The 20498-nt window shown below is 41.4% G+C and overlaps 1 protein-coding gene across 10 annotated transcripts in view; it reads right to left on the bottom strand.

The window, feature by feature from the left end:
- Positions 1–234: 234 nt before the first annotated feature.
- The window catches only part of MECOM (MDS1 and EVI1 complex locus), a 541661-nt gene continuing 521397 nt past the window's right edge, over positions 235–20498 (bottom strand). For 4 of the 10 annotated variants that reach the window (XM_058661514.1, XM_058661508.1, XM_058661513.1 and 1 more), the window contains 7 exons: positions 19581–19747; positions 18433–18510; positions 14531–14700; positions 12456–12600; positions 6557–6793; positions 5574–5757; positions 1490–1771 (listed from right to left, as the gene is read on the bottom strand). In XM_058661514.1, the coding sequence (XP_058517497.1) occupies positions 1637–1771; positions 5574–5757; positions 6557–6793; positions 12456–12600; positions 14531–14700; positions 18433–18510; positions 19581–19747 (1116 nt within the window). In that variant the 3' untranslated portion in view covers positions 1490–1636. Of the gene's footprint in view, positions 1772–5573; positions 5758–6556; positions 6794–12455; positions 12601–14530; positions 14701–18432; positions 18511–19580; positions 19748–20498 lie in introns of all 10 variants that reach the window. The other 6 variants (XM_036494942.2, XM_036494941.2, XM_036494940.2 and 3 more) reach the window with 3 other exon arrangements.

Consider the following 20498-nt stretch of genomic DNA (forward strand, 5'->3'; position numbering starts at 1 on the left):
GTTCATACAGCAACTGAGTGCCAAGTTCGCCCTCAGAGAGAAAGTTCCAAACAGCAGGCAGAACTCCCTGTGGCCAGGACTACCCCTCGGCTCTCGAAACAGCATATGCGTGTTCTGAATTCCACGCATGTTAGGACGTCAAGGTCTCAGATATCATACCTTTATATCATTGGATCCCGAAAGGAATCTAACAATTGCATGAGAGGGGAACACACCACACAGTGGGAAAATAGCCCTTTTTGTAAGTCTTTATTTTTTAGTTGCTCCTCCCGTAGTAACGCACTGAAAGGCATAACAGTTGATATTGTACAAAGCATTTGAAGAAAGTACCTCAACTTGCTGATTATTTCAAAACGAGATTACAAACAAACAAAAAACGAAATCTGGTTCTTTAATAAAGGGCAAAAGAAAAAAATCAAACAAAATGACTGAATACACTCTGTTATTTACTTCTCTCTTTTAACGTAAGGTGGGGAACACTTCATTTTACAAACAGGATATACATGAACATAACATCGCACAACCGTGCAAACGACCAGCATAAAACCTGGGTACAGTTTGTAATCAGAAGAGTCATGCTTTCATGAAAGAAATTATAATCGTTTATACAATTGAATTGATTTCAGTATTACAAAAACTAAGTTGCATCTATTCGTATTTAGTTCATTAAGAAAGAAAACAAAACAACAACAAAAGGAATGTTACGGAAAGCCCAACACCATTGGCACTCCCACACGCAGGTCGGGTCACCTTGGTCCTTGCAATGCTGACAGTGTGCCGCGGACGGCAGAGAGTAGTGGCTGACTGGAACAGTGCTATTGGAATCAACAAACAAGAGTTTGCCAACAAATAAATACATGATACACGCGACAAAAAAATTAAACATTAAAAAACAGTGACATGATTGTCTAAAATTAAGATGTCATTACAAGGATTTGGCAAACGTTTGATTAGTGGTACAGCGGTCTGGCGATAACAGGCCCCTTCACTGCCTGCACCTCTGTGAGCATGCGCATCCAGAGTTTCAAATATACACATACCCTTTCGCCCCTAGTTTTACACAATGTCCTCACGAAGGCAGAAGTTAAGGAGGGGAATGAGCACTCCCTGTGATCAGCTTCTGGAATCATCGAGTGTGTATTTCCTCCAACTACTTCCATCCTCAAAGGGTTAAATTACACAAAACTTTAACAAAGAAAAACTCATCTCTAATTAAAAGCAACTGTTCCCAATCACGTCAGGTGGTCTTGTACAAAACAAGAGTTCCGTTCCCCGGGAGTGTTCACTGCTGGCCAGGCCGCCACCCCTCTGTCCGCTCACCCACCACACGCTCGGCCGGGGTGAGCGGGAAGATGCTCCCTGCCTGGCAAGATTTCCATTTTCCTTGAATCACTTGAAGTCACATTGATGCTCCAGAAGTCAGCAGCTGCCTTTGCTGTGCAAAACAAAATATTGAGAATAAATAGTTTCCTTTTTTCTTTATCTTTTTAATCATTCAGTTTAAGGTCCCCAGACTTTGAACGAGTGACCCCTCAGGTTCATAAGGCATTCTGCTCAGCAGTCTTGGAAACAGTCCTACAGGAAAGAGCTCCAGCTGCTCTTGGACTTGGTCCCACTCGGCTCCACCTTGGTAACGTCATACGTGGCTCATGGACTGGATGGCACTGGATTCTGCCGTCGCCCTTGCCATGCAGTGCCACACGGTGGAAGAACTGTGGGGTGGGGAGTGCAGGGACTCCTTGTCGGGCAATGACAACATCATAGCATATGCCTGGGATGAAAAGAAGAAACTCAGTAAATGGCATTTGAAAATGATCACCTTTAATTTGTAGAATATTGGTGGTGAATGCTTCAAAGAAATGGCACCTGGCGTAGCAGCGTCATGCATAGGCGTGCTTTTGAAGGAGGCGATTTTATCATTGTTGCTGCTGTTAACATGACAGGACTAATGCTGCCTTTCAGTACCCAGGAGTCACAAAAGTGGCAGACACTGCAACAGAATAAGTCTTCCCACCAGAAACATCAGTGGTGCGTCCCTTGAGCAACCTGAGTCATCTCCCTGGCCCGGGATAAACTCAACCATCCATGGCCTACACCTGTTCAACTCAACAACGCATCACTGTATGCTGAGGCTTGAAACTGCAAATACTGCAAGGCTACAGACTTGCCTCGTGGAGAGCTGACCTTTCCCCTCAGAGCACTAAGGTAAAATGACTTGCCCAAAGCCAGTCAACCCGAGGGCGGGAGAGGTAGCATGAAATCTTACAGATTCTGTCCAGCTTTTAACCCACTGTCCTGTCCCCAATTTCCCTCCATGTCTGAAAGATTCAAACGCAGAGTCTCTGAGACTTGAAACCAAAACCAGAGACTCAACCACGTTAGAACCAGCTTGCACCCGCAGGCTGCCAAGCAGAAGGTGCACCTGAGGTGTTCCGTGAGGAAGTGCTCTTTCTTCCCTATGATCATGTCAAATTCTCAAGTGCTCAGAGAATCCCCAGTGACTGCCAAGGAAAATATTCAAATGAAATGTTTGGTCTTGACTTGTGAGTGAACTTTTCACTGTTGATTTGCTATTGTTGGTCTCATCCATTGCTAAACTTGCTTGTCAAAATGCTGCTGAAGTGGAATCATGAAAGTCCTGCCAGAGACATTCCACTGTCTGTAAACAAAGACGGAACCGCCTCTGCTGTTAGGCAGGCTTTCGCCTCGGGACTCATGCTGAGACATGTGGCCGCTCTGTGGTTTCCCCCTTAACCATGGCATTCAGTTAGCAGATCTGTCCTCGCAGGCCGATTTCCATGTGCTGGGTCATTGCGCTCAATGTACACATTTGACTTTTATGTATGTGATTTGCCCTGGCGACCTGTATGAAATCTCCATCCAGTTACAGGTATTGCTTAATCACCTGCACTGTGCCAAGCACGGTGCTGGGGCCAAAGGAATCAAGGAAACGCAGATGCCATTGTAGATTTCAAAGAGAGGCCTTCCAGAGCGACAGCCATCGGGCACCAGAAAAGCTTTTGTGAGGATTCCAAAAAGGTTTTGCACAAAGTAAATGTGTCTTCTAATTGAATTTCCCTGAATTTTCTGAAGGCTCTGTCTGAGTTCCGTGAAGACTTCTCACATATTACCTCCTTGGATCCTGCACCCTCTGTGAGAGGTCCGGAGAAAGAACATTCTGAAGGAGGCTAGGAAGACTCACTGTAACACTGAGACAGACGCAAGGGGCACAAACAGGGCGCTGGAGTCGCACATTCCCACCCAGCCGCCGGCGCCGGAGCGCATGAAGCTGGGGCAAGTCGGCTACCTTTGCAACTTCACCCTCCTCACGTAAAACAGGAGGACAGCAGTGGCGGCTGCTTTGAGGGCTGCGAAGAAGGCATGGCTGCCAGGTCGCCCAACATGTGCCTGACATTACCATGACAGCCTCCTGGAGAACATTTTTTGGAGGAGAGAGTTTTTTTAGAGACAGTTCTGCTCAGAGCACAGTCAGTGCATACGGGTCCACTATTTTGGATTCACTCACAATACACACCATTGATACTTTAAATAGATGACTATTCTGAGTAAAGTATCTAAACCCATGCCTCACAGAAACTGCCAAATCTATTATATATCTTCCTTTATTTCAGTCAGAGCCAATAAACATTTGAAGGCACAAGAACCCCAAGGAGCATAATCAACGGATGAGAAAGCAGAGAATAAATCAATGAATGAATAAAGACTTTTAGGAAATATATTCAGTTTGCAACAAGATATAATCAAGCAAAAGAAAAATACAAGGTAGGCTTGCAAAACCTGGTATTGCTCTAGTATTCCTTGTGACAACAACTGTTACGCAGGGGTCTGGGGCTTCGGGTCAAAACGCCGATACTGACACCGAGATATATCATGCCCGTCACCACCAGGTTCTCGGAACCTGCTGCTTCCCGTCACACCTGATGATTTCTGAACTTTCTTGATGTTTTATCTTACAATTAAAACTAATGTTGGTGGGATACTTGAAAGGAGAGAAAACCGGATTCTCCCGTTGTTTTATCAGTCAGGAAGGAAGAATGGGATATCAAGCACTTAAACAAAATGCAAGCCACCTAAAATAGATGCGTCTGAGCAAAACTGAGATGTCTATCCTTGTGAGTTTATTTTTAATATCACAAACTGAAAAAAATCCTTTTCATTCCCATGTAATCCTAGAACAAAAAGGATGCCTTTGCCATCCCTCCTTTTACAATGAAGAGGTAGTATTCATGGCTCTGAACTGATGCTCTCAAGTTCTTGCAGCCTGTCCAGGAACCCTGGTGGGAATGTAGATTGATTTAACCCCAGTTCCAGATTTAACCCCAAACGCCTGTCACCATACATTTTACCTTAGACTCTTTTCTACACTGACTTTATCATCCCTCTGACCAATATTTTCCCCCGGCTTTGTTCAGATATTTCAAATTTGCAGTTAAGACCCAAAGAGGAAGTCATTTTCAAAAGTGCATGCCAAAATGGGCAAACTCTATGCTATGTCCGCTCAACTCCAAAGTCACTGAGCAACTGGACTAATGTGACCAGTAAGTACGGTGTTAGGGAGTTTATCTGAAGCCGCAATTCGGCTGAGTATAGATGTCAAAATCAAGCACAGACTTCTTTCATATTTTTAGCAAAAGATCTAGGCTCTTTTAACTGACACGTATGGGTTTTATTTTCAGTTACCACAGCGCTGAGAGGATTAATTTGACTGCCATTCATTCATTCATGCAACAAAAGCTAACGTTTTCTTCCTAGATCTGCCATCATTTTAAAATAATTTTTAAACATTTTATTTATTTTTTTGGAAAGACAGAGTTGGGGTGACCAGCCAGAGAGATTTTCATGCCCCAAACGGCTGCATTAGTTGGAATTGGGCCACTCAAAGCCAGGAGCCAGGAGCCTCCTCTAGGTCTCCCAGGTGGGTTTAGGGCCCCAAGGACCTGGGCCAGCCTCCACTGCTTTCCCAGCTCACGAGCAGGAAGCTGGACGGCAAAGGAAATTTAGCTAGGACCGTAACTGATGCCCTTCGGGGACGCCAGGCCACAAGCAGAGGTCTAGTCCGCCACATTACCTGTCCAGCTCCCAAGCTCGAGAGACGTGGAGCTGCAACATGCATCCGCTCCTGCTCCTCAGCTGACTCCTAGAGTCTTTAAGCAGATGACTTAATAACTAACTTATTGTATCAAGGGATGAGGATATAAATTTGTTTTCCAAAATTCTGAAAATATAATGATGTTGACAAAATTTATGGATGCAAAGCAACTAGAAAACAATTCAGAGGACATACACTAATATTTAAAATCAAATGTTTGTTCTGAAGCTAGAGAAACTGAACAGTGAAGGATGTTCTGGGTAGAATACAGCTGCTAATTGCTATACTTATGAATAGTTTGATTCAGTCAAAGACAAAGTAAAGACATGACCACTTTGAGTACATCTGAACCTGCTTGGATTCTACCATACTGCAAAGATCAAGTGTCTGCTTGTTGGTCATCAAATGCGCTCACATTTTCATGCAAGTGTCCCATGGGACTGGGCTGCAGGAAGGTCTGTACCTGTGATTTGGACTTTCTGGGTAACGGCTGTTTAAGTTCCTCTGGCACATGGGAGGTACTAAAAGAAGACAGCTCAGCTTCAGTGTATTGATTATCTTCCATCTGCCTCATTTTGAGGCTATCTGTGAAGTGCCTTATATGATCTAGAGCAGAAAGTCCACTTTTATATTCTTCCTCTTTATACCTAAAATGAACCAATGGGAAAGCACAGAAATTTTGTTTTGCTTTTTTTCCTTTTGGTTTGTTATCTAACGAAATCACTTTCATTTGCATCTCTACAGCTGCGAAATTCATGTTGAATTTCGGTTAGAAAATAGCATGCATCAGTTATTTAGTTCTTCAAAAATGCTTATAAAATGTATCTCAAAAAACACCTCTTTTAATATTTTAGTAACTAAAATCAAGCATATACTTAAAATAAAGAGCTAATTTAGCACTGTATGGAGATAAAAATCATGCATTTTTACCCATTTAAAGTAAAAGGTAATTATTGTCAATATTTAGTCGATGACCAATCTCCTCATGGAAACATATTCCCTTCAGCTTATCTGTTTGATTTTTCCTTCACAAATCTGTCATGATCACATATTAACATAAACAAATCTGAGGCAGAGGATGTAGCTCAATCACCTTCAATTGCCGGTCATGCCAGGCTGTTGAACGAGTGGTGAAATCTTTCTGGTTTATTTTTCTCGGAGCTAGCATCTAACATTCAATGATAGTGCCCTTGCGTAGGCTGTGTCAATCCTGTCTACCTCAGGCTAACCAGGTTCCACAAACACTGTCATACTGACACGGCTGGAGAGTCTGTGATGCTGCCTTTCAGCTACTGAAACTGCATGTCTTGAGGACACTCTGTTCATAAAGTTGTGATCTGTTTCACCTACTCTTCATCAATTGCTTATTATCTGAAACAAAACAGCAGGGGCACCGCACTGCTGGCAGCGCTATTCCAACATAGTTAAGTCAGCCCCGGCACTCACCTCACTGGGGATGCCTTGCAGCTCATCTCCAGGGCACTGCTGTCCTCATAGTCATCCTCAGGGTTTCCTTCATGTAAATGACTTGTCCCTGGTTCCTTTCCTGTTTTCCCAGTCATATCATTGTCTTCATCCTCTTCATCCAGCAACACCTCGTCTTCCACTTCTTCCTCATCCAGCAGATCTGAGTGCTGGCTGGTCACCAGAGCCTTCTCATCCTTAAAGTGACTGCCGTTCATTCTTCCGAAAGCATGAAAAGAAGGGCCAATGGTTAGTTTCATTTTAAAAATTGCAGTTAGTTTTCTTATCACAAATCCTTGATGACAGATAGAAATTTTAACATTGATATAAGAAAAACAAAGAAAAAAATCAGAAGACTATTTGTATTACAAATGGAGGCTCTGGGAGGCCTAGAAAATGATCTAGCCTTTTCATTTCTTCTCAGGCTTTTTTCTGATAAGTGATGCTGTTCTATGTGAGTTAAAAAGTGCATGAGTGTTTTCTCTTCATAATGTACTAAACACCATGCAGGTGCCCATCGATTAAAATAGTTGATTTCTGGAATACTCTTTTACCAAAGCCTTACTAACCACAACTTAACCCCCTCTACCCAACATGAATCCCAGAGTTTAGGCAATGTTAAGGTGGCTGCCAAGGATGAGCTGGTATTTGCTGTTTTGAAATCCCGCCCAAACATGGAAGTGACTGACAGCTCACTCATTTGGACTGTTTCCAACTTATCCTTCATGGTCTGAGCACAAAACACCCTCTTGTGCCCAGGGAGACAGCAGGTTGGAAGGCTTTAGCATCGTCATTGTACAAGCACAGCTTGAAGCTTCCTTGGCAACCATGTTTCATGTTATGATGCAAAGGAAGCTATATTTTGAAACGTCATTTGGAATTCTTTTGTTTATATCACAAAGATTGTGATAAAAATTTAAGAGGTAATCAGAAAAGGATTAGTAACAGGAATTCCAATATCACGTGTGTAAGGGTGTTTATGAAACAGGAACAAGTCTTTTTAGGGTTTAAAATGAACAATAAAGTATATAAATTTTCAAAATTTTGCTATAGGATTAAAAAGCTAAAGCTGCAAAGTAAAGCTATCGTAGCATGGAGAGTGTCCTCTCTAACTTCTCCCTCATGATGACACGCAGCCAAGGAAGCTGGAGTACTGGCTCAGTCGCAGAACTCTAGGGACGAACCATCACGGGCATCAGGGCTGCTGCTTTCTGCGTCATTCACAACCTTTAGTTCCGTCTTGCTCCCCTACATATCTACCAAATCAGCGAAGCTGTGGGGATTGGGAAGGCGTTTTCCAGTTGTGTGTGATTCAGCTATCAACAACACATTCCTGTCACTTTTCCATATACAAGAAAGAGCGTAACTTCACGGTGAGATTTTCCACAATACACAAACTCACCACTACCTAACAACGCAGTCTTAGATGACACAGATGCACATAGCACAAATCCATTTGACCTCCAAAAGTGTTATCAGTACTGAACTTTCCATATAATCAAGCTCTTAAGCTCTTTTATCAAAGAATGATGAAAATATATTTTGTACAGACATAAATTATTAGTTTCCAGACACATCGCCAACTTATAAACTAGAATGGATCAAACTTGTTATTTTAAAAAATGAAAGAAAAAGCAAAAAGGAAAAGAACAAAAGATTGCATGGATGAAGACCAAAACTAACAAAAGCTAACTAATTAAGAAAACCTATTTGTTCATTAACCTTTCAAATGTGGCATTTTATAGGGAGTAAATTACTCATCAAAAGTAGCCTGATGGGAGTTCAGGAAAAGTTAGATGACCCGACCTCCTCCTCTGTGCTGTTCAGAGGTGTCGATGCTGGAGCTGCACTGGCTCACGACTCTCCAGTTAAGACTAAGACATCGAACAGGTATCCCAGAGACCAAAAGGGTGCTTTCCTGTGCCTCTTACACATGTTGCCACCAAGCATGACTGTGAACGTCTTGTCCTTGTTCTTACCCGTCTGCACTTCTGGTCGTGTGTCTTCTCTCTGATGTACATGGAAAGGGCATGTTCAAGTGCACAATATTGTTTTTAAACTTATCACAGGCTGAGTAAGACCCGTCTCTCCTTTCTGTCTTAGACAGACTTTTATATAGTTGAAGAACACACGTGGCCACTGATTCTTACGTTATTTTGGTTTTAAAAAAGTTTAATTGAAGCTTGCCATGATGGAAAATGTTACTAAAAGATGTTATAGAATCAAAAACAGGATATTAACTTAATGCATGTGTGATGAAACTGCTCAGTACTCATTGAGTCTTGGACAATAGTGTAAATCAAAAATGTGATCTCAAACAAGAAGAAAGGAGAGCAGGGAGATAAGCTGGAGGGAAGGAGAAAGGAAGAGAGGAAGCAGAGAGGACGCAGCCCTACAGCTTAAGAATGGCCTCTATGAACTACATTAAATCTGTTCTATTTGTATTAGTATAACATTAACGTGAGAATTGATGGCAATCGTGTTACGGTCATTGCCATGCATTTCTCTGATCCTGAGTGAAAAAAAAAAAAAAAGAAAGGAAAACTTACTTTCACTAATGAATTTTAGGTTAAGCTTAAATATACAACACAGTATCTTAATTTAATAGGTCACTGGATAGCTATGTTTAAGAAAATGCAGTTCCTTTGTGAAATGTCTGCCCATTTCTTGAGTGGTTTGTTTTGGTGTTTTGGTTGCTCTGGAGATCTTTGTATATTCTGGAGGTTAGCCCTCTATCACCTATGCAGTGTGCAAAAATCTTCTCCCATTCTGTGGGTTTTTTGTTTTTTTTTTTTTTACTTTGTTGATTGTGTCCCTTGCTGTACAGAAGCTTCTTAGTTTGATGTAGTCCCATTTGTTTATCTTGGTCTTGATTGCTATTGTTTTTTAGGAAGTCAGGGCCTACACCTAAGTCTTGCAGGGTGTTTCCAACACTTTCTTCCAAAAGTTTAAAGGTTTCTGAATGTAGGTTTAGGTCTTTTATCTATTTTAGATTTGATCTTATTGTATGGTGAGAGATGTGGTTCTATCTTCCAAATGGCAAACTAACATATTAAAAAATGCTCCAATTCTAAAAATGGCTCACATACAAAAAACCACCAACAACACTTGCTGGCCAGGATGTGGGGAAAAGGGAACCATACTCCATTGCTGGTGGGAAAGCAGGTTAGTACAGCCTCTATGGAAATCAGTATGGAGAACACTCAAACAACTGAGAATCTGTATGCCATATGATCCAGCAATAACACTTCTAGGAATATATCCAAAACACTTGTTACACGAGAAACCAACATGCACCCCTATGTTCATAGCAGCACAGTCAATAATTGCAAAAACATGGAATCAACCAAAATGCCCATCAACAGAAGACTGGATAAGAAAGCTATGGTTCATTTACTCCATGGAATACTACTCAGCCATTAAAAAAAACAAAATACAATTTTTTGTGGCCAAATGGGCCCAACTGGAAACTGTTATGCTAAGGGAAATGAACCAATCCCAAAAAGTTAGATACCACATGTTTGCCTTAATTTAAGATGAAATGATGTCAAGTTGGAAAATAGTACCTATAAATTGTAATAATATTTCAACCTCAAACAGCCTGTATCACATGCAATAAGATATTGTGATGTAACCAATGAACCAACAATCAATGTGAGTCAGATTGCTTATGATCTACATCAAAGAATTGTAACACCTAATATACTTTGAAGACCCTATGCTACTCGGTAATGGAGTGGGAAAGCAGAGAAATCTTCCATCTCCCTAGAACGTGTGAGGAAGATGTGAAGTATAACCTATCAAGAACAAAACAGGTAACCTATAGACAACAGACTCGAATCAGCATTAGTAGCAAAAGTATAAAGACATACAGGGGGAATCAACAGCAATCCTGACAACCTCTTAACAGGAGGTCATATGCACAGAGCGGGGGGGACCTCAGAGTGGAGCAGGTGGACAGGAGGAGGCTTGTATCCCAATCCTGGAGACTCCCAGATCCTCACCAAGGACCATCAGTACGGGCACCAAGGACTACATCCCAACTACCAAGGAGACCACGGGGAATTGGAGTGCCTTCAGAGGCCGAGAACTCTAAGGTCATCCACTCCCGCTTGGATCTCCCACATGGGATGGAAGAAGCCCAAATCCTTCCTCGCAGGAGCCAATGTCATCAAACAACAGCCGGGAATCCTGAGCGGCCCACAGAAACACAAGAACAGCAGACTTCCTTCGGGAATCGGGAGAGGAACTTTCTCTGGCCCTTACCTAGTTCCAACTTTGGATCCCCACCCTCTCTTGCAATGACCATCAGGGTCACTCCGGAGCCCCCCTCCCCCAAAAATGTTAGATTAGATAGACAGAGAACAACAAGGAAAGCTTAGAACCAGACAAGAAATGGTCAGCCTGGACTCACACATACCTTGCTAGGTAGGACACAAAGATTAGTTACTCCTCACTATGGTATTGAAGATTTCTCTGCGCACCCCTCCTAAAACTGTTCTGCACCTCAACTCTTGACAGATGCCTTGTTAGAGTTATAAGCCAGCACGGACTATCCCAAAATCTACCAAGTTCAGTAAAAAGTATGCTTCAACACTATAAACTGCTAAATACTAAAATGAAAATAGACACGAGACAGCTGAATAGTATCCTATAGCCATTTTAAGGTGGATAGCAGCCGGTTCTGTGTACAAACTAATATTGAAATGTCAATGAAGTAGTCACAGGATGTTGTTAAGAACTTGCATTTTTTAACATATTGGTTACTCAATACCATGTCAATTAATTCCATAACGTTGTTAATTGTTGTTGATGTTATGTTGTGGCTTTAAATTGATCAGGATGATACTCTGCCAGCTCTGCCTTCAGACCACAGATGGTCTCCCAAAGAAACTGTTGGATTTATCTGGACAATAAGATGCTGGACTCTATGCTTGGTATACTCTTGCAATGAAAGAATCTTGACTGAATTTGAAATGTAATACAGCAACAAGGTGGAGGAATCCACCATGGGGGAGGGAGGGCACGGGGAGGGGTTCAGGGAATCCCAGAGCTTATGAAACTGTCACATAAAATCAAATGCAATAAAAAAAAAGAAAATACAGTTCCCAGTCTCATATTTATAATTACAGTTTGCAGATAAGAAAAAATATTTCCAGTAGTGTTGGCAAATTAATACTTCATTAAATTCACATTTTGATGTAAAGTGCAAGTTAAGAGAGATACTTAGATGATATTCAATGAGTTTCACATATAAATACATACACACATACTTACATATATAAATGCAAATATATATAAAAGCACTTTGAAAATTGACTCAAGCATAATTAAACAGTTCCTTTTGATGGAAAAACTTTGAAAGTTACGCCTTGTGTTTTGCATGATGTACATTTTCCAATGAAGTTTAGGCTGACTTCCCACAGGTACAGTAAGGAGAGAGCCACTGAGAGAAAGGGCTTCATGTGCTGTAATAACTGATGTTTACCAGGAATGAGTCGTGATTCCACTGACTCCGGTGATGCCCTGCCCTTCTACTTGGGAAATCTGGGTAAATATTCTGTCTGGCTATCAGGACTGCGAGAGCAGCCTGGTGACAAAATCATCGAGTTCTGGAAGCCGGCAGGTTGGGATGAAAGTCAAGTTATCATCAATGTGACCCTTGTAGGTTGTCTCGCCTTCAGGGGCTCCTGTTCTTCACTAATGAAATCACACCTGCATCTCACAGAATCACCACGGGAATCAGAGAAAGCTAATGTATGCAAATGTCGCTCCCCTGTGGTTTTAAGGCCACTGCCTACATGGCAGCCTCAGGGGGAGCAGTAACAGCAGTGCCACTACTTCTGCTGTCGCTTGCATGGGGCAGACAGCACAGCTTTACCTCTCGTCAGCATTCCTGGGAGACTGGCGGCCATGGTTGCTGTTCCCAATGAAATTCCGGATTTCCGTGAAGTAGGCATCTTCTTTATCATCCAGAATGGCACCTGTACTTTCCAGTTCAGAATGAGGCGAGGATGTGGCTGTACCTGAGTGGAGCAGAAAACACCTTGTGACAAAGGCTACCACTTAGCTGGCCACTTGCTTTGTACTCTACTTCTCCTGAGTTTGCTCAGTGTTGTTTGTGGTAGACTTTTTTAAGATTTTATTTTATTTTTATTGGAAAGACAGATTTACAGAGAGGAGAGTCAGGAAGTCATCCATGTGCTGGTTCACTCCCCAAGTGGCTCAAAACCTAGCTGCTGAACATTGTCGGAATGGCACGGTTGTTTAGAGGCTTTTTCCCCCTGAAACAACTGCAATTAGAACACACACACACACACACACACACACACACACACACACACACACACACACAAATTAGAATAGATAGAGAACAACAAGGAAAGCTTAGAACCAGACAAGAAATGGTCAGCCTGGACTCACACATACCTTGCTAGGTAGGACACAAAGATTAGTTACTCCTCACTATGGTATTGAAGATTTCTCTGCGCACCCCTCCTAAAACTGTTCTGCACCTCAACTCTTGACAGATGCCTTGTTAGAGTTATAAGCCAGCACGGACTATCCCAAAATCTACCAAGTTCAGTAAAAAGTATGCTTCAACACTATAAACTGCTAAATACTAAAATGAAAATAGACACGAGACAGCTGAATAGTATCCTATAGCCATTTTAAGGTGGATAGCAGCCGGTTCTGTGTACAAACTAATATTGAAATGTCAATGAAGTAGTCACAGGATGTTGTTAAGAACTTGCATTTTTTTTAACATATTGGTTACTCAATACCATGTCAATTAATTCCATAACGTTGTTAATTGTTGTTGATGTTATGTTGTGGCTTTAAATTGATCAGGATGATACTCTGCCAGCTCTGCCTTCAGACCACAGATGGTCTCCCAAAGAAACTGTTGGATTTATCTGGACAATAAGATGCTGGACTCTATGCTTGGTATACTCTTGCAATGAAAGAATCTTGACTGAATTTGAAATGTAATACAGCAACAAGGTGGAGGAATCCACCATGGGGGAGGGAGGGCACGGGGAGGGGTTCAGGGAATCCCAGAGCTTATGAAACTGTCACATAATGCAATGTAATTAATAAAAAATATACATATTAAAAAAGAACATTTTAGTAGTGTCTTACGGGTGGACACAGAAAGTGATCTATTTTATATACCAGATCAGTGCATAAAAATTAATATTTTGAAAGCATCATCTTTTGATTTTTAGTTTTGGAAAGAATAAAGAGTATTTAGTTGTAAGCAGTCATCATCCTATCAGAAACAACGGAGAAAATCAAGATCACCACATGTCCCTGCTCTTCAAATCTCTTTTCCTAACATCGATACCCAACCCCCCAGGTCACTTCCTTGAAATTGTGGCTACACAGGTTGGTTCTGCACACATGGCAAATGGCAAGCATTAGTTCACGGCTTGTTATCGAAGTTTTGGATGCCAAAGACCAAGCAATCCTGCTAAGTAAGTGCTGGCAGGCCAGACATGGCGACGTGAAATGAGTCACATTTCACTTACTTTCATATCAGAATCTGTGGCAAAAACAAAACATTGCTATTGTTTGCTGTGGGCATGTCTACTTCCCCTGGACTCAAAGAGAGAGAGAGAGCTCTCTGGAGGGTAGATCCTGTTTCTACGTTCATATTCCAGGCCTGGCACTCTGGGGAATCCACTCAGGAGACTCTGCCATAGGTACGATTCCCATGTCTGTTGTGCCTTAGTGTCATGGTTCTCTGAGTCCTTGAGATTTCCCTTTGAGTGAATCTGGCAGGACAAAGAAACAATCCCAAAGAAACCTGTTGATTGGCACCTTCTAAAGTCTAAAAGTCTATTTTCACAAAGAGATCAATTTCAGCAGCAAGTGAAATGAAAGAACAGAGATCACAATGATAAAACATGAGCAACCAGTTGCCATTCTCGCAGGACACCGTGGATCACCCACCGGACATGTTCCCATTCTCGTGTTTCTTGAGGTGTCTGTCTAAGTTGGTTTGTTGGCCAAAGCATCTGTCACACAGGTGACACTTGAAGGGCTTCTCCTTGTTGTGGATGTTGCGCACGTGGCGCTGCAAGTTAGAGGAGATGCTGAAGGATCGGTCACAGTATTTGCATCTGAAAAACAGACACACAGCCGACATTCACAAGCCGACCCAGAGTTACCACTAAGGACTTGTCAGCTTGACATCAACAACTGACACCCATTAACACCAGGCCAGAGGACAGCTCAGGCAGTCCAGTCTGGGAGTCCAGTTCCAAACGGCCTGCGTGGCTGGCTATACAAATATTCAGGATTTTGTGAAAATTCATGGGGAAAAACTGAGGAGTCGATGGTTCCTAAATTATCTCTGTGTCAGTATTCAAAGCAAGAATCTTCAACGTCAGGACACTGTTTTAGCTTTGTTTTAGGACAGTATAATTCCAGCTTTTCTAAACAAGCAGAAAAAAATTCACATTTTCTTCAAATAAAGGCAAAAAAATCACCTTTTAGATTAAAATATGGTTTCCTCAATTTCGTTTTAGAGTCTGATCAACTAATTTCTTTTATCTTCTGTATAGTTAATCTTAAGTAAAATCCTGTTCTCTTCTCCCAAACTACAACGAACACTCCAAACCTTTAAAACTGATACTTGGGATGGTCTGAGAGACACTGATTTTCATAACCTGTGGCGATTCAGCCTGAAGCATTTGCTCTTTGCATCTTTAACTTTTACAAAAGCAGGCAAGAGGATCACGAAATTCTTCAGTTGTTACAAAAGCAAAGGTCTCCACTAGCGTCCTTTCTCTCTCATTCCCACTTCAGTTTTTCTGAAAGAATCTGTAGCAATTTAAAATCAGGAGTTTGTCAGAAGAGCACTTACTGATTGGTATATTGCTTCTGACTTCCATATGATTAAAAGACAAATTACTATAAAATTTTTCATCAGTCATAAAATAAAACCATAAAATGTAACCTGTCAGCCTTCCAATTGTCAGAAGGAAAAATAGTTTTTATAATTGATGAGATTATTTTCCTCTGGAATTTTAGGATAAGGATTCCATCTTTTGCTTCTTACTATTATTATTATGATTATTATTATGATATAGCTTTGAAAGAAAAAAAGCCTGAATTTACACAAATGATATTTAAATGAAAATTTCTAACAGTGGCTAGAAAATTTCAGCTCATTCTTCCGTGTATGAAAGGCCCTTCTGCTCACACTTCTGAATATAACTCAGTGGCTTAAGGGCTCCACATCAAAAATCACCCATTCCACTCAAAGTCCTTGAGCTGCTCTGCAGTCCTTAAAAGATGCCAGAAGTTCTGTTGGCCCTCTTGGGAAAAATAAATCTGTTGAACTGGTTATATTGGCCTGGTATCAATAAATGAACTCAAAGACTGATGTCATTTCCCCGTTAAAAAATTATTCTGGTGATGAGGATCCAAACTGCTGCTTTCTTGTAATATTAATACAGAGCAAGTACGCAAGGCCACATCGATAGTGGCTGTGAGGATATAATCTCCCTAACAACAGTGACAGTGACAAGCATAGGGAGTAGGGTCTTCTATGCAATGACCCGGTTACCACTAGTGCCCACTGCACTAAGAAGGACAGTCCATTCTGCACAGCCACGTGGTCTCCAGCAGAGTAACCTGGGAACACTTACACTCCTGCCAACCACTTCACATTTTTTGCACAGATTATGAAGAAGAGGCATCCGTATCTGACACGCTGCCAACCTTCTGCTTGTGAGCAAAGCGCATGCCCCAGATCTACTAGGCATCATCTTCTCAAATCTGAATCCAACTGACCCATCAGGATGTTCTAGCTAATGATCCTCACAGCTTGTGTCTTGACCAGAAAGGCAAGTGTTCTAAATAAATTATCAATCCATGCAAATTCATGGATGGTGAAGACACAGCTCAGTCTTAAAGCAGCACCCCACACCGTCCTGGGTGTGGACAGAGGCCACCAGTTTCATCTGCAACAAAGAGCCTGCAGTGCGAGCCTGGGGCCAGAGCTTTCATTCAGATTCTTTTCAGAAGCAGACTGTTTGCCCTAATTTAAGATGATACGATGTTATGTAAAACATGTTATTTTATGTATGTTATGTTATAATGTTGTGTATAAACTAAAGTTGAAATGTCAATGAGGTGACCACAAAATGTGGTTAAGAAATCGCATTTGTTTTTAACATATTGGTTACTCAATACTATATCAATTAATTCCACAATGAAGTTAATTGTCGCTGATGGTATGTTGGAGCTTTTAATTGATCGGGATGATACTCTGCTGGCTCTGCCCTCAGACCAGACAGGGTCTCCCTAAGAAGCCGAGGAACTTGACTGGACTATAAGATGTCTGGTATATGCTTGCAAAGAGGGAATCTAACTGAACTTGAACTGTGGTTATGCAACAAGGTGGAGGAATCCACCATGGGGGGAGGGTGTGGGGAGGGGTGGGGAGAATCCCAGTACCTATGAAACTGTGTCACATAATACAATGTAACTAATGAATTAAAAAAAAAGAAGCAGACTGAATAGAAAGCATTAATATCCATAGGTCTGATTTTTTTTCCTTTGTAAAACAGAAAGATTGTACAAATAATTACTTCAGCTCTCCATCTGTGCAAAAATTCTAGGTAATGCTTTTCTAATGACAGAATAAAATCATTGATTGCAAGTACAAAAATGAGTAAGATCAGTGTAATAACACAGCTGTTTAATCAGTTCTCTTGACCAGAACAAAACAGCAATGTGAAAATCTTTCCTCTCATCTTAACAAAATTCCCAGGAAATAGAACTTTCCCCAAAAGAGAAATCATTGTTCTGCAGCATCACCGCCGTCAGACACAGAGCTCACAAGCACACTCTCTCGTGTGTACAGTAAGACCATAACTTACGTCTAGGGATGCACAAAACTTGTATGGAACCAAAGAACTCCAGAAAGTTCCACAGCTGCCCCAGGGTTCAGCCCCGCAGTACCCTAATATTCCATTGATCTGCAGACGAGCATCGGCCTAATTTATTCTTTCATGTAAACAGATAAAAAGCTTTGAAACCTGCTATCTCATTTCTGCATTTATTCACGTTGAAAAGTTAGCATTTAGACAAAAATAATTCTACAAGTCTGTAATGCGTAAGAATTTTAGAACTTAAGATGAACTTAAGATGAGTAACTCTGAAATGTTGGTGAGGAGCTAATATTATGTGTAAGGAATTGTACGTTACATATGCAGGTTATGTTTTAAAAGGAAAGTAGTTCTTATTTTCACCTTTATCTAAGTAGTAGTATAACATCAGACATTTTCCATGTGCCTACTGGTTAACTGAATTGAACAGACGAAGTTAGGAGTTACTTTAGCAAACGGTTGGTAGAATTTTCCCCTCCTCTTACAATCCATTTTAATCTGTCCGACCTTAATTCCACATGTTTTCCTCCTCTTCATAATTTTTTTTTTTTTTTTTTTTTTGCTTAAACATAGTAGAACTTAGGGCCACAGACCTATCACAGCAAAGTGTGAATGACTGTTAAATGTAGAGATTCAGGGAGAAGCAGGCTGTGTTGTTAATGACTTTTGTTAATTAAAATAGTACTCATAATTGAAACATTTGAAAAATAGCTAATGTTTCATAAATGTATGGCCAGTACTGTAGACTAGCCTCGCACTGAAGAGGGGGGAAGCCTCTCAGAGAAATCAGAACTCTTCCATTTCTCAGCTCAGCTTTTTGTTCGTTTCTTCTTGGTTCAAAACTGACTGAGCACACACTCAGGCACGCTCGGAAGCAGCCTTCTTTCAAACAGTGCCCACGTGCCCACTGGAGTGTCACAATAGTCAAGACATTTAGCACGAATCGTGTCCAACCTGTACGGCTGCTCTCCTGTGTGGGTTCGCAAGTGCCGGGTGAGGTTTGCAGACCTTGGAAAAATCTTGCCACAGTATCTGTTAGGAAAAGAGGTTTAAGAGAAAGTCAGCACAGGGCTCCCACGGCGTCATTGGAGCTGCTCGCTGCCACAACTTCGGTCCTGATTTAATTAGTCTTGCATGGAACTCGCATGTCTTTGGTATTTAAAATTCGCAACAAAGCCATTCTACGGATAGAAATAAATAGAAAAACCGGCTGTGCTGTGAGATCTGGCTGAATGTGCTCAAGCCAAACAAGCAGTGGACGAAAACAGATCTCATTTGTGATGACCCCCATATATTTCTGTTATTAACTCCATATCTTTACATAGAGAAAAATGAAGCAGACAGAGGAATAAAAAAATGACAAGAGTTTGTGATTCTGGGTTGATGTAAACAGATTTCAAACGTAGAAACTCATTTTACATGTCAGCCAGTGACAACTCTATACACTAAACGGTATCAGATCAGACAAGATGCTAAGACTTCATCCATCAAGGTGTGTTCCCATGAAAGCTTTTCTGTAAACAAAGTGACACATTTTCCAAAGAGAAGAAAAATTGATATGCCAGAGTCAGACACCACACATTTCTGAAGGCATTTCTGAAGCTATAAGCACAATGTATTTGAACACACACATACACACACACACACACACACACAGCATAAAACGAGCTTTGCTCTATGGCTGCTGAGCAATAAGAAATTTATGAACTAGTTTCCTCACTTAAGGACTGTCTTATTCTTCAATGCCATGACAATTAATAAATGTATGCTTGAGGACGGTAGTATTATACCTTTGGATGAAAATAATTAACTGTGAAGGAAAATTCATAAACATCAAAGTGAGACGGGCAGATAGGATCGGGACCGCTTCCAAACTCATTTATCATGACCAAATGGCCTGTGTTAAAATTCTTATTTAATAATAACTTTTTAAAACCACTGATTTTATATCTCACCAAATAAAGAACACTTTGAAGTGCCTAAAATCTATCATGGCTGCTATTAATCATCCAATCAAGAATAATTTCCAAAACAAACAGCAGAACCTTCTGGGATCAGAGGGGAGATTTGGGGAACGTGAGCCGCCATCCACTGTGCCCTACCTGCAGGTGTAGCGCTCCTTCCCCTTGCGCAGGAGGCTCTCGGGCAGGGCGCTGGGCGGTGCTCTGAAGTTGAACATGGACGGCATGGACTGTAGAAGCTCGCTGGCATCGGGCTTCAGGGCGCTGAAGCTCTCAAGCTTTTCCGCCATATTCTCAATGGCTGACATCTGGAAGGAAAAGCAGTGACGGGTTTGGCATCCCTGCCTCTGTGACAGTCTCCAGCAAACCTAGAGCATCATGAACAGGGAGGCTTCCAGTCCACCGAGTGTGATGGATGCCAGGAGACGGTAAGGCCCCAGCACTAAACTAGCAGAGCATCCAGCGACTCCTAAGTAACACATGACACAGGCACGCTTGTAACACGGCAGGTCACCTATAAGACCTGGGTTGGATCATTTTCCAATAATGTAATAATATAATTGAGCAATGAAACGTAATGGAGATAAGAAAGTTAAATTCTTTTAAAAATTTCATTTAGCAACAGTATTAGTAGTGCATTATGGGTATCAACAGAAAAGAAAACTAGAAATTTTAGGTAAAGATGCCAAACATTTTGCTTAATTATTGAAAACTCCAAGAGCCATGGGCTCCTGTTAAAGGACCTTACAGAATACAACAATACCAAGCGTTCCAAAGTGACAGGATGAGTCAGTGTGTGGAATGGACAGTAATGAAACACAGACTGCCTTGGGTGACCCTGAGTTAATACCCAGGTATACTCAATATCTAAGTAGGGTTATTTGCAGAAAATCTTGATGCAATATTGAGTTTCACATTTTCTGAGCACAGATTGAATTAAACTTGCAGTTACTGATGCAGCAATGTAACCACATCCAACCTGACTTGGCATGCCCGAGGAAGGACAGGCGGGAAATTCACAAGAACACATCTTCAGAAAGTCTTCTTAAAGAAGAACCC

This window comes from Ochotona princeps, chromosome 3 (genome assembly GCF_030435755.1).
Source record: "Ochotona princeps isolate mOchPri1 chromosome 3, mOchPri1.hap1, whole genome shotgun sequence".
NCBI lineage: Eukaryota > Metazoa > Chordata > Mammalia > Lagomorpha > Ochotonidae > Ochotona > Ochotona princeps.